The sequence below is a fragment of the Taudactylus pleione genome, unplaced genomic scaffold (assembly GCF_031769625.1).
Source record: "Taudactylus pleione unplaced genomic scaffold, aTauple2 ptg000471l, whole genome shotgun sequence".
NCBI lineage: Eukaryota > Metazoa > Chordata > Amphibia > Anura > Myobatrachidae > Taudactylus > Taudactylus pleione.
Genome location: NW_028284873.1, coordinates 381,184 through 395,288, shown reverse-complemented (window position 1 = coordinate 395,288; position 14,105 = coordinate 381,184). Strand labels below are relative to the sequence as shown.

General features: G+C 42.1%; 1 protein-coding gene across 1 annotated transcript in view; it reads right to left on the bottom strand.

Annotated features, from left to right (window-relative positions):
• MTHFD2L (methylenetetrahydrofolate dehydrogenase (NADP+ dependent) 2 like) overlaps positions 1-14,105 on the bottom strand; it is a 277,906-nt gene that overhangs the window by 145,297 nt on the left and 118,504 nt on the right. The window contains exon 7 of the mRNA XM_088448876.1: positions 12,167-12,259. Coding sequence (XP_088305002.1) covers positions 12,167-12,259 — 93 coding nt within the window. The remainder of the gene's footprint in view (positions 1-12,166; positions 12,260-14,105) is intronic.

Sequence of the window (14,105 nt, the reverse complement as noted above, 5' to 3'; positions counted from 1 at the left end):
ATTCCATTCAGCCAGTTTGTGCGGATTAAAAGGAATTGCACCAGCAAAGAAATTTGTGATCAACAGTTGAACGAAACGATTAATCGTTTCCGAGTTAAAGGATACTCTAACCATGTTCTATCAAAAGCAAGAGAAAGGATAGATAAGATTGAACGCAAAGATTTACTTAAGATTAAAGAGAAAAATCAAGATTTAAATGATAAGTCACAATGGGCTTTTATTACACAGTTTAACACCTCTTTTAAAGAGATTGAAACATTTTTTAGAGCTAATTGGAAGCTTTTGCTTCAAGATTCCATCATAGGTACAGTTATACCAGAAAAACCACTATTTATCTACAGAAGAGCCCCAGCACTTAGAAATCAACTGGTGAGAAGCAGTTTGGACAATGAAGTGAGACAAAGTATTAGGTCCCAAGGGTTCCATCGCTGTGGAGACTGCTTAATGTGTAGAACTGTGAAGTCAAAAAATTGAAAAAAGATGGATTTTGAGGTGAAAGGAAAAAACTATCCAATTAGGGAATTCATTACTTGCAATTCCAGAAATGTTATTTATATTCTGGTCTGCGAGTGTGATCTTATCTATGTGGGTAAAACCAGTAGAAGTTTAAAGGTTAGACTGGCGGAGCATATATATAACATCCGCAAGGGCCTTGATACACATACTGTATCGGCTCATTTTAAAAGATATCATGCAGGGAAAGAGAAATGTATTAAAACTTTCCTAGGGATCCAGCAGATACTACCCAAGTGGAGAACACGTGATATTGAGAAAAGACTTTCTCAAACGGAGATGAGGTGGATTCACCAATTGGGGACACTTGTACCCAAGGGGCTCAATGGTGAGTTCAAAATTAAATGTTTCCTCACCTAAAATTTACTCTATCCACTTGGGTTCTGCAAACATTATGGTTTATAGGTATCATCTTTGCTGCTATCTGGTTGGACTATCTATTTATTAAGGTTTATGGGTATGATTATTTTAATATTTTTGTCTTGATGCTGCTATATTCGTATATTTGTTATTTTGTAATTATTTATTTCTATTTTCTTTTCTTTTGGGTTTTATGGATCATGTGGAAGCACTTCATTAATAAAGTTAAGTTTTGGACCCTTTATTAAAAGGTTTCAAATAAAGTTTCAAATTCAGGATAAAAGCATGTGACTATATGAAAGACTGGGCGTGGAACGCACTGCGGAAGCTCCAGGTACTATGGAATACATCCTGGTACCAGGTATCATGTGATTGTATAAAGGATTGCACGTGGAACGCATTATGGAACTTCCGGGTGCGGTGGAGCGCATCCAATTTCCGGCTTCCGGTTGAGCCGGAGACAGCGTGGCAAGTCACAACAGCTGATAGCTTGGATTACACAAGGTATATAAAGCCCCATTCGGATGAGCCAAATTACACTTCTGACGAAGGACAACTGTGTCCGAAACGCGTTAGGTGTGGCTCACCTCTTCTTTGGACCCTGAGCAGCGCGTGCATCGCCTCACGTTTTTTGGGTGGACCTGACTATCCGGATTTCAGGCTCACCTTTCCCTTGTGTGAACTGGGACATGGGACGTTATCCATCTGTTTGCTGATGCTGCCTGCATATGGGATGTTGTTATGTGCCTATTTATCACTTCACTATTGTAAGTGCAACTTGTAATTATAGGTGTTCATTTTAAAAGGAATCTACACTATATCTTTCTTTCTTATGTGCCTTTCCATGCCTGATGTGAGAATTTAAGGGCTGGAAAGGCATTATTTTATTGCAGTTATCCCCTGCAAATGGAACCCTGTGGACATCCATCTATATATATGAATGGACTTACCAGTACCTGCTGAATTAAGGGTGATTTAATCAATTATTTGATTGATGTGCTCCTACACTGTGGTGTCAACCATATATGTAACCGTGTTAATTGGAGAGCGCTTGTGAGATTGTACACGTTTGATCTATTGCTTTCTATGTTTAGAGTATTTCCGGGGTGTATACTCATTTGTACCATTCCAGCTGCACTCCCATTTTTATTGCGCACTCTCTCAAACCATTTTTTCTGAATTTCTATTTTTCACCCTTTCTAAGAGATTGCAGCAAACATGTTTACATTTAGAGAAACTAGGAAAGATTTGTTAAAAAACACTTTTTCCTATAGTAAAGATGATTCAGATTTTTGTGATGAGGATTTAAACTCTGCTTTTAAAAAATTGGAAACATTAATGATTAAAGAGAACAATGTGTGGTGGGAGGTAGCGACCCTAGAACACTATCAAGCGGCAAATATTATTCCGAAAGGTTTAAAAATTGTAAAATCAGTATCCTTTGATTCATCAGATAAAGAGTTTATGAATGATTGGCAATCAATTTTAAACAACTGTTCATTTTCTCTGATCAATTTAATCATTAAAGAGAGAAGGAAATATCTATCTAAATTGAATGATGAAATAACTAATATGCAAATACTAATTCATCCATTTAGGAAAATGGAGGAATTTAAGATACCTGAAACTGATCTTCTACAAAAAATGGAAAAAAATACCAAAGAACTTAGATTGAAGAAACAGAAAAAATATTTTAGGGATATAAATAGTATTACTGCTGATATTGAAGAACCATTGTTATTACCAATTAAACCTATACACCATGTTAATAGCACTATGCCAATTAGGAAAATCCCTTTTGAGAAAAAAATAAATAAAAATAAAAATAATGATATGGGAACAATGAACTGTGCTTATGATCCTATTAGGAATAGAAAACAAATGTATGATCGTCAAAGAAAAGATTCTGGGAATAGGGTTGAAGCAGACAGATATCCATGGAATATGCGAAGGTATTATCCTAATGGATATCAGTCTAGTAAAAATAGAAGGTTTAATTATTCTTCCAATGTTGAGACTCGTAATAAATTTTCAGTATTGGAGGAGGATGGAGGGGAGGGTTCATCTACCACTAAAACACCTTTTTTAAAGTGGGACCCCAGGCCCCCAAAAAGGAGGAAGTTTTGAATAAATTAAGGAAGACACGGAGGGGAAAAAGAGCTGGGGTACCAAAAAAGAGGAGTAAGATAGACAGAGACAAAGAGGTTCCCAGACAGGAAGTATCAGGAGAGATTGATTATCTAGAGGAAAAAATCTTCAATCTTACTGATAAAATCCTTACAGAGAGTGAAAAAGATGTTCTCCTTAAGGGCTTAAAATTTGCCCCGTCAAATAAACCCAACTCATTTAATGTTTTTATTGATATCCAAAAGTTTGTTCGCAAGTTAATGGTAAAACGTTTCTTTTTGAACAAAGAGAATGATTTAGATATACCAGTTGAAAGATCAATGAATATAACTAATTTTAAACCTCCATCTACATTCTACCCAACTCATTTGAAGGGTAGTAATATTGATTGTTTTAATAGGATAGTCTGTCAGGAAGTAGAGAAGATTATACAAAAAAGTAATCCGAATAGAAAATTAAATTTAAAGAAAAAAGAATTTGAAGCTCTACGATCTCTGAAAGGAGATAAAGATCTTGTCATTAAGCCTGCGGATAAGGGTGGAGGGGTGGTCCTTATGAAGAAAGAGAATTACATAAATGAGATATACAAACAGCTAAACGATGGAATCACTTATAAAAAACTAAAAAGTGATCCAACAATAAAAATTGGCCTAGCCCTATTGGAATTGACTAGGAATGCTTTAGAGAAGGGGGTCATTTCAAAGAAAGAATGTGATTTTTTGAATATACTTAATCCATCTATTCCTACTATATATATTCTCCCAAAAATTCACAATGACCCCCTCCACCCTCCAGGCCGTCCAATTATATCTGGATGTAATAGTTTGACTAGTAACCTATCAGCAATGATAGACTTTTATCTCCAACCCCTTGTACAAATCACAAAAGCCTACTTAAAAGATACAGGTGATATGATACGTAAAATTTCGGAATATACCTGGAAGGAAGGCGATTTTTTATGTACAGCCGATGTGAGTACTTTATATACCATCATCGAATTGGATAGAGGGATAGAGGCAGTATCCTATTTTTTAGATAAAAGTGAATTGGGTCATTTGACCAAAGAGTTCATCATTGAAGGGATTAAATTTATTCTATTGAACAATTATTTTTATTTTGACGGATGTTTTTATCTGCAACGGGTGGGTACTGCCATGGGCACTGGGTTCGCCCCCAGTTATGCAAATTTGTTCATGGCGTACTGGGAAGATCACATCTGGATTGGTGGTGGTCTAGTGGCGAACCTAGTGTCCTGGCAGCGTTTTATAGATGACATCTGTTTTATTTGGCGAGGTAGTGAAGAGGACCTTTTACATTTTTGCAGTGGTTTGAACACAAATAATTGTTCAATTAAATTCACCTTCCATTGTAGTCAGGTAGAAGTATCATTTCTAGATCTTATGATCTATGTTAAGGATGGTGAGGTCAACACAAAAACTTTTAGAAAAGTGACAGATTCGAATAGTTTTTTACACAGAAAGAGCCATCATCATGCAAACTGGCTAGATGGTATTCAGCCAGTTTGTGCGGATTAAAAGGAATTGCACCAGCAAAGAAATTTGTGATCAACAGTTGAACAAAACGATTAATCGTTTCCGAGTTAAAGGATACTCTAACCATGTTCTATCAAAAGCAAGAGAAAGGATAGATAAGATTGAACGCAAAGATTTACTTAAGATTAAAGAGAAAAATCAGGATTTAAATGATAAGTCAACAATGGGCTTTTATTACACAGTTTAACACCTCTTTTAAAGAGATTGAAAAAATTTTTAGAGCTAATTGGAAGCTTTTGCTTCAAGATTCCATCATAGGTACAGTTATACCAGAAAAACCACTATTTATCTATAGAAGAGCCCCAGCACTTAGAAATCAACTGGTGAGAAGCAGTTTGGACAATGAAGTGAGACAAAGTATTAGGTCCCAAGGGTTCCATCGCTGTGGAGACTGCTTAATGTGTAGAACTGTGAAGTCAAAAAATCGAAAAAAGATGGATTTTGAGGTGAAAGGAAAAAACTATCCAATTAGGGAATTCATTACTTGCAATTCCAGAAATGTTATTTATATTCTGGTCTGCGAGTGTGATCTTATCTATGTGGGTAAAACCAGTAGAAGTTTAAAGGTTAGACTGGCGGAGCATATATATAACATCCGCAAGGGCCTTGATACACATACTGTATCGGCTCATTTTAAAAGATATCATGCAGGGAAAGAGAAATGTATTAAAACTTTCCTAGGGATCCAGCAGATACTACCCAAGTGGAGAACACGTGATATTGAGAAAAGACTTTCTCAAACGGAGATGAGGTGGATTCACCAATTGGGGACACTTGTACCCAAGGGGCTCAATGGTGAGTTCGAAATTAAATGTTTCCTCACCTAAAATTTACTCTATCCACTTGGGTTCTGCAAACATTATGGTTTATAGGTATCATCTTTGCTGCTATCTGGTTGGACTCTCTATTTATTAAGGTTTATGGGTATAATTATTTTAATATTTTTGTCTTGATGCTGCTATATTCGTATATTTGTTATTTTGTAATTATTTATTTCTATTTTCTTTTCTTTTGGGTTTTATGGATCATGTGGAAGCACTTCATTAATAAAGTTAAGTTTTGGACCCTTTATTAAAAGGTTTCAAATAAAGTTTCAAATTCAGGATAAAAGCATGTGACTATATGAAAGACTGGGCGTGGAACGCACTGCGGAAGCTCCAGGTACTATGGAATACATCCTGGTACCAGGTATCATGTGATTGTATAAAGGATTGCACGTGGAACGCATTATGGAACTTCCGGGTGCGGTGGAGCGCATCCAATTTCCGGCTTCCGGTTGAGCCGGAGACAGCGTGGCAAGTCACAACAGCTGATAGCTTGGATTACACAAGGTATATAAAGCCCCATTCGGATGAGCCAAATTACACTTCTGACGAAGGACAACTGTGTCCGAAACGCGTTAGAGGTGGCTCACCTCTTCTTTGGACCCTGAGCAGCGCGTGCATCGCCTCCCGTTTTTTGGGTGGACCTGACTATCCGGATTTCAGGCTCACCTTTCACTTGTGTGAACTGGGACATGGGACGTTATCCATCTGTTTGCTGATGCTGCCTGCATATGGGATGTTGTTATGTGCCTATTTACCACTTCACTATTGTAAGTGCAACTTGTAATTAAAGGTGTTCATTTTAAAAGGAATCTACACTATATCTTTCTTTCTTATGTGCCTTTCCATGCCTGATGTGAGAATTTAAGGGCTGGAAAGGCATTATTTTATTGCAGTTATCCCTTGCAAAGGGAACCCTGTGGACATCCATCTATATATATGAATGGACTTACCAGTACCTGCTGAATTAAGGGTGATTTAATCAATTATTTGATTGATGTGTTCCTACACTGTGGTGTCAACCATATATGTAACCGTGTTAATTGGAGAGCGCTTGTGAGATTGTACACGTTTGATCTATTGCTTTCTATTTTTCTAAGTATTAATAAGGGTGTACGCAGGTGAGAGCAACAGCCCACCTTATGCTTTGGCATTACAAATTTCTTTTGCTGGTGGCAGTGACTCGATTTATTTAACTACGCATGCTGAGATAACTTGTACAAGTCACGTGCAGCATTTCTCAGATTGGCATATCTGGAGAGATCGGCCGGCGGTCCGCGACAGGGCAGCACAGACGGTGTAATGGTTATCATTATTGCCTCACAGCACTGAGGTAGTGGGTTCTATTCCCATCACGGCCCTAACTGTGCGAAGTTTGTATATTCTCCCTGTTCTTGCGCAGGTTTCCTCTGGGTACTGTGGTTTACTTCCACACTCCAAAAATATACTGGTAGGTTAATTGGGCCCCAACAAAAATAAACTCTGGTGTGTATGTGTGTGTGTGCATGTGATAGGGAACATAGATTGTAAGCTCCACTGGGGCAGGGACTGAGGTGAATGGCCAACTATTCTCTGCTGCGGAATATGTGTGTGCTATATATATAGCTGGTAATAAATAAATAATAACTTACCAGTGATAAATCATATTAACCTTTTATGGAGTGTATCTAAATCATATATGGGAGTATTTTTATATTTTCACCTGACTGGCATATACATTGTTTGATAGCCAATCCATTTTTCATTGTTATATTGAATGAACATTTTTTGTGATTTATACATTTTTAACTAAAAAAAGTGCTTCTAAAAAGAGGTTTTTCTCTTCGGTTATGTCCTCTTGCAAAACAACCCCCTGTTCAGTCAGGAGAGCCCCACCAACTATTGAAATTTCCATGTAATAATTAACATGCATATACTACCCTACTGTTCTTTGTCAGGCTGCATCCTAGGATCGGCCGTTACTCACCCCAGTGCTGGCTCCCCCTGACGAGCGGTCAGATGTCAGTTGAGGGGGCGAGTGACGTGCTGAGGATTATGCCTTGGGACCGCTTGGACATCCATGTGCTGCTCCGTGGCTTGGTTGCTGCGCTTGCCATCATAGGCGCAGCCATGACAGTCTTCATCACCTGACTGACCCTTTACCCAATGGTAGTGTGGCTGTTGTCAGCTGATGCTGTCTTCCAATGGACTGCTACCTTAGAGTATATAACAGGGCTCTGGACAGCAGGAAGTTGCCTGTACAACGTTGTCTCTTCTGGTGTAAGCTTGCCATTATTACGTTCCAGGTACCGTGCTCCTCTCGTCAGAGCTATTTCCAGTGTTCATCCACAGCTCAGGGCCGCAACTAGGGTAGTGCAGCCTGTGCCATGTCAAAGAGCACCGCAGGGCAGGGGGGTGCTGATTGGGCCTGTCAATTTTCTGTTTATTATCATCCTCACTTGTAGCTTCCTCTTCTTTTATCCCCAGCATCCCCTATCTCTTCCCTGGCCCTTCCTCATGAGGCCATGGCCCTGTTTCGGGTGCGCATCTTGTGTCACTATTTGAAAAATAAGGGGGGGTGCCAATACTCTTTCTGGCACAGGGCACCAAAAAGGATAGTTACGGGTCTGCCGCAGCTAGTGTACTCAGTACCATCATCAAGTACCATCTCATGATACCATCTTCCAATGGCAGTGCTGTGACTAAAACCAAGTGTGTGTACTCTGCATCTGTACCCTCAACTAGTACCATCTTGTGATACCATTCCTCTGTGACAGTGCTGCGTCTATAGCCGCAGAGTCTGTACTCTGTACCCTTACCTAGTACCATCTTGTGATACCATTCCTCTGTGACTGTGCTGCGTCTAAAGCCGCAGAGTGAGTACTCAGTACCATCATCAAGTACCATTTCATGATACCATCTTCCAGTGACAGTGCCACATTTAAAGCCACAACTAGTGTATTCAGTACCCTCATCAAGTACTGTCTCGTGTTATCTCTTTCCTGTGTAAGCATTACCTCAGGATCTGCACCAAACACACTCTAAATGCAACTTAGTTCTATTAGTGCTAATCCACTGTGTCTGACCTGTGATTGTGTTCCTCTATTCCCACTTGATCCGGATACGCGACCTGCTTGCTGGGTGCAGCTAATACCCAAATCCCAATTGGAGGGGTCACTGGTGAACACCTCCCGGCATGTTAGACTCCGTGCCTTTGGTCAGGTCTCGTCAACATCCGGTACTTGTGGATGAGGAGGACATATATATCCAGGCCCCTCACCTCCGGTTCATTTCCTAACTCGGGACCTTGTCTTCAAGCTCCTCAGTACGAGATCTCCCTAATAGGATTGTGACATTAATTTATTCAAACTTTAAGGCATTGGCTGTTATCCTATTAGAATAATTACCACCATTAGGGCTATTCAGGGATGGACCGGGTGCTGTAGTCCCCCTGTGCGCGCGCCCACAAAAGGGGTGTGGCCTCATCTCAAAATGGGCATGGCCTCGTTTAGCAGGGGTGTGCCACGAGTCCAATAAAATAAAAATATCCAATAAAATAAAAACAGATACAGATACTGATAACACACAGAGTCTGTTTCAGACTCAGGGCCTGATTCAGACCCGGTCGCAAGCGCTGAGCGCTCGCAACCGGGTCAATGGTGGGCCAGAGCGCATGCGCACGACGGAGCCGGCTCCGTCGTGGGCATGCGCGAGACCCGGATAGCGCCGGGCACTCCGTCGCTCCGGGTCTTGCAAAAAACGGGGGCGTGCTGTCGATGTTGAGTGATGTTGAGAGCCGGACGCTCTGAAAGAGCGCTCACTCTGAATCAGGGCATTTTTATTTATTTTTTGTTTGGCCTCCTGGCCGCTCGCATAGCTGTGGGTGACTACCCACAGCTATAGCGAGCGGCAAGGTTGATGGTCACGATGGTCAAGACTATCGTGACCATCGGGCTTCCGACGAGACTCTTGTGGTAGGGTCTCGTGGCCGCAAGCCCCAGAGAGATTTCGGCTCTAACAGACCCGGAATATCTCCACTGACATCACTCGTGATGTCAGTGGGGCCGCCCCCAAACGGCAGGCGTTCACATGGGAATGCCTCCGTTTGGGCAGCCACCCCCCCGGCCCACCCAGCCAAAGGGGGCGAGCTGTCACTCAACATCGACAGCTCACCCCCTTTGTTGAGAGACCAGGAGCGACGGAGTGCCCATCGCTATCCGGGTCTCAGGCCCGGGTCTCTGGGCTACCATCGACCCGGTTGCGAGCGCTCAGCTCTTGCGACCGGGTCTGAATCAAGCCCTCAGTACATTCTTCATTGTAGTGATTGTGGAATGTACATTTACCATAGAGGCCAAAGATCTCTTTTATAACAGGCAGTAGCAGAGCAGGGCTCCAGGCCGCCCTGCTCTGGCTCTGTCATTAAAACCCATGATGTCACAGAAGGGGCCGCCGGGTGGAGATAATGTAGAGCTGTACGGACGCTTCTGGTGGCTCTATCCATTGCAGTGTGCATGCAAAGGATGCTCTGGGCAGCACTAAAGCACTTCTACAGGCCATAGAGTGCTATTCCAGACACCCTGTAGCTAGATGCAGGGGCCGTGGAAGAGCGATGGTGACGCCCCTAAGGCCTTGCTCCATTGGCAATGGCACCGCTCGCCGACCCCTCCCTACGTCCCTGATAAAAGGAGCTATTGCTGTGTTCACCATGTGGTCACTTGCAGCTAAATGGACTAAAGGTAAACTGCTACTGTTTTACCTTCACATTGTATGTTCAAGCCTTAACACCCAACATACTGTACAGCAACTCTTTAAGCCAATTAAAATAGGAATGGCGGTAAATACACACAATTAATATAAGCTTCTCTGACTTTAATTTACACTTTTTCAGTCAGTTAATATTAGTTTGTAAATACAATGTACACAATTGATAAAACCACTTAAAGGCAGAGTGACTAAATAGAACATAGAGGTAGACTCAACAACAGATCAGGACTGGAAGACAGACTTACGGACAGGACTGGGAAACACAGTGTCGTCCCTCCCCGGGGTGACACCCTGTGCGGATGGGAGTGTGGTGCGTGGCCTTGTGGGTAAGGGGCGTGACCTCCCAGGTAGTTGGCTCGTCTTTGCCACCCGAACCCCCGTTTTTGTCTCTCCGGAGGTCCCAGAGATGGAGACTGCCCCCGGGGACCAGACTATGTGCAGTGGCGGCTCCCTCACTGTGTCAGGAGCCAAGTGCTGCCAGTAATGCTACAGTGCAGCACCCGGCTCCAGTCACTGAGAAAGAGTTGGTACTTTGTTGTCACCCCTCGGCGTGTGACACCTGGGTGAGTGCCATCAAGAGCTCCAAAGGGCGCTGTAACAACATAGTGTGCTCTGCACATGGGTGGCTCCAGGGTCCCACATGTAACAGTTCTTCTCTCTGCCCTTTATCAATGCAGCTGTGTCTGTATAGCAGCACTGCTGCACAGGGGCGTATCTAGGGGTCTGAGCGCCCCTGGCAAGCTAAGGGACAGCGCCCCCCCCCCCCCCTCTCTTGCATTTTTGTATATATATATATATATATATATATATACTGATACACACAACATGCTTACAAACACCACAGCATACATACACACATGACATACTTGCAAGCATACATACACACATAACATACACACATGACATACTTACAAACACACAGCATACATACATACTCACATGACATACAAATACACACACATAACATACACACGACATACTTACAAACACACACACAGCATACATGCAAACACACAAGAGACTGACCAGTTAACACAAACACACACCCCACCCAACCAACACTAACAAGAGACTGTCATTGACCTGTTAATAACACACACACACACATCACCACCCCTACCCTGCCAACACTAACAAGAAGAGACTGACCTGTTAACCTCTCAGTGCAGTGCTTCGCCGAACTGCTCCTCGATCCCTTGCACTGGGAGATGAGTCACTGCACCATGCGGGAGCCGAGTGAGGCAGAGCTCACAGGCTCACAGCAGGGTTGTGGATAGATCCCCTTCTGTAGATGTACCTACAGAAGGGGATCTATATACACAACCGTCACAGCGGCCAGTCAGGACAGCCGCACCGCAGCGGGCACCCGGCAAACAAAAATTGCAGCAGGGGCCAGGTCAGCATTCTCCGCTCAGTGTGGCTCTGGCCACCTGCACCCTATCTATCCTTTCCAGCGGGTGCCCAGCGCACCATAACCTGTCTGTCCACAGCAGAGCGCATGTATTGCGATGGTGGCACTGCCAGGTGGCGCCCCCTGGCGGCCGGCGGCCCTGGCAAGTGCCATCCTGGCCAAAGTATAGATACGCCCCTGCTGCCGCACATCGGCAGTGAAAGTGAGCAGACTGCTTTGGGTCAGTAGCAGCAGTCTCCTCTCTCTTACTGTCCAATGTGTGGTAGTATGCAGAGAGGATAATTTTTCAGGTGGGGAGATCACTGACCCCACCCATATCCCTGGGCCCGGCCTCTCCATCTGCCCAGGCAACTGCTACCCATCCACCCACCTCTAGGCGCCCCTAAATATATCCACTGATAAGACCAAAGTGGGAGACAGATTCATTTGCAGGACAGGACTGGGAGACATACCTACTGACAGGACTAGAAAACAGATATAATAACTCCCAACATTGTCCAAGAGGTAATCGGAACAAATGAAGCATAGAAAAAACCTAGAGTTGTCATAAATGCTATTTTTATACATAATATAATGCTGATAGATTACTGCAGAAACAGATTTTCATTAAAAATAGAAAAAGGTGAAGAATTTACCTGCTGCCACAATTATTATATCTGCTTTTTTAGTGTGGCTCTTCATTTGATCTTTCGGAGTATATCTATGTGTAATTGTCACAGTTGCATCACCTTAAGAAAGAATAACTCCAATGTCAATATAATCATGATCATTCAACATTTAGCATTGGTACACAGAGATATAGAGCAGTGGTTCTCAATTTGGGGTAGAACATTTTTCGGGGTAGAACATGTTATGGAGGATGATAATCCTGGTAAAACTGGTAGCCACAGCAGTGTATGTGAAAGAGGTGCAGTCACCTACTATTTTGTATTATTAAATATGCATATCAAGTTATTATACCACAATGTAATATAACTGTTTGTATTTGTAGGTTTTGGCATGCAATACAAACAAGTAATACAAAAATTTGTCCTATGCCTTATATTTGTAAATCAATAAAAAAAATAATTATGTTCAGGTTGTGGAGCTTAGAAAAAATAAAATAAAATAATAATAATAATAATATTATTACCAACTACATACAATAATAATGCAACATAAACCATAACAAGTGCAGCTTTACTAATCTTGACTCAGAGCTTGGCATTCCAATCTGTGACTTTCAGTTGTTCAGCCTATCTGGTAATACAGAAATCCCATTTTTTCATGACGCTAGCAATGTTTTACTCATCCAAGCCCAGTGTTTATACACATGTGCACCATGCCATCTGTCACAAACCAGTGAACTGCTGTCTACAAAACATTACATGAGTGTAGACAAAATTTTGGTTGGAAAATCAAAAACAAAGTTATAATAAAATATGCATCTATGAATTGTCTCAGGCAATTTATTGAATTTCTCTCGCTCCACAATAAACTACTGCATCAAAGAATAAAAAAAACATAATTCTAAAAAACTTGGTCACAAAACACAGATATCTTCCACTTAGCTAATGTTACCGGTAGGCTGTTTTAGCTGGGCAATGATTTAGAAATGCTAAAATGCACCCTGCCCTTATGGCAGCTCCCCAATGAACCGACCGCACTCGCCTGCCATAGTGTCTCGCTGTCGGGGAAAAGTAGGAGTGAAACAATCACCGCTGGGGGAATTGATGGTGTGTGCATGGTTTACGTACTAACCTGATAGTGGGTGATCTCCGCATATGCAGAACAAGTCCTGCAGTCACATTTGGAGTGCCTCCTAAGCCGCACCCTGACTGCGGCCATTTGGGGGCGGCGACCAGGTCCGTTCTAGAAAACGGAGGTGTGTCGCCTCCAGTTTGTGGGAGTGTCGAAACCAGGGCGTTGCGTCTTTGGACACAGATTTCCTGTGAACAGACCTTCAGACACAGCAGCGAATCACAGAAGCAATTACACACGACTCATTCAGCTTTTGCATGTTATAGCACTGCCACTGCGTACAAAGATGCAGCGGCTGTGTTACTCTGTAGTAACCTGAATAAGGCCCTATAAGCGGAGGTACTGAAGGCACTATACCTCTGCATACATCCCCATATACATCTTCCATCTGCTATGAGTTACTGATATGGGAAAGTGCCAGTCATATCTGTGTGAGAACCATATATGCTGTTGATCTATACTATGGCTTGTATCATTAAACTGGACAAGATATCAGTCCCCTGAATACATATCTTTGGAATATATACAACAATTCATTTCAGAGACAGACTGTCCATTTGCAATTAATTCAGACCTATCTGCTGGTGATCATCACAGATGACATTTTATCCTAGGCTAACGTCCCCCCAACCCGCTGATAAATGCTGAACGTAATATGTGACCTCACAAAGCAACTGTATACAATTTATCTAAATAACTTTAGATAAATTGAAAGGAAAAAAAGGAACAGGACATCTGAGATAAATAATTCTAGATGGTCCAGTAATAGCACAATCATATTGAAGAGGCTTCATTTGTTTTAGTAACCAAGTTGCTCCATGCGATGGACCACTA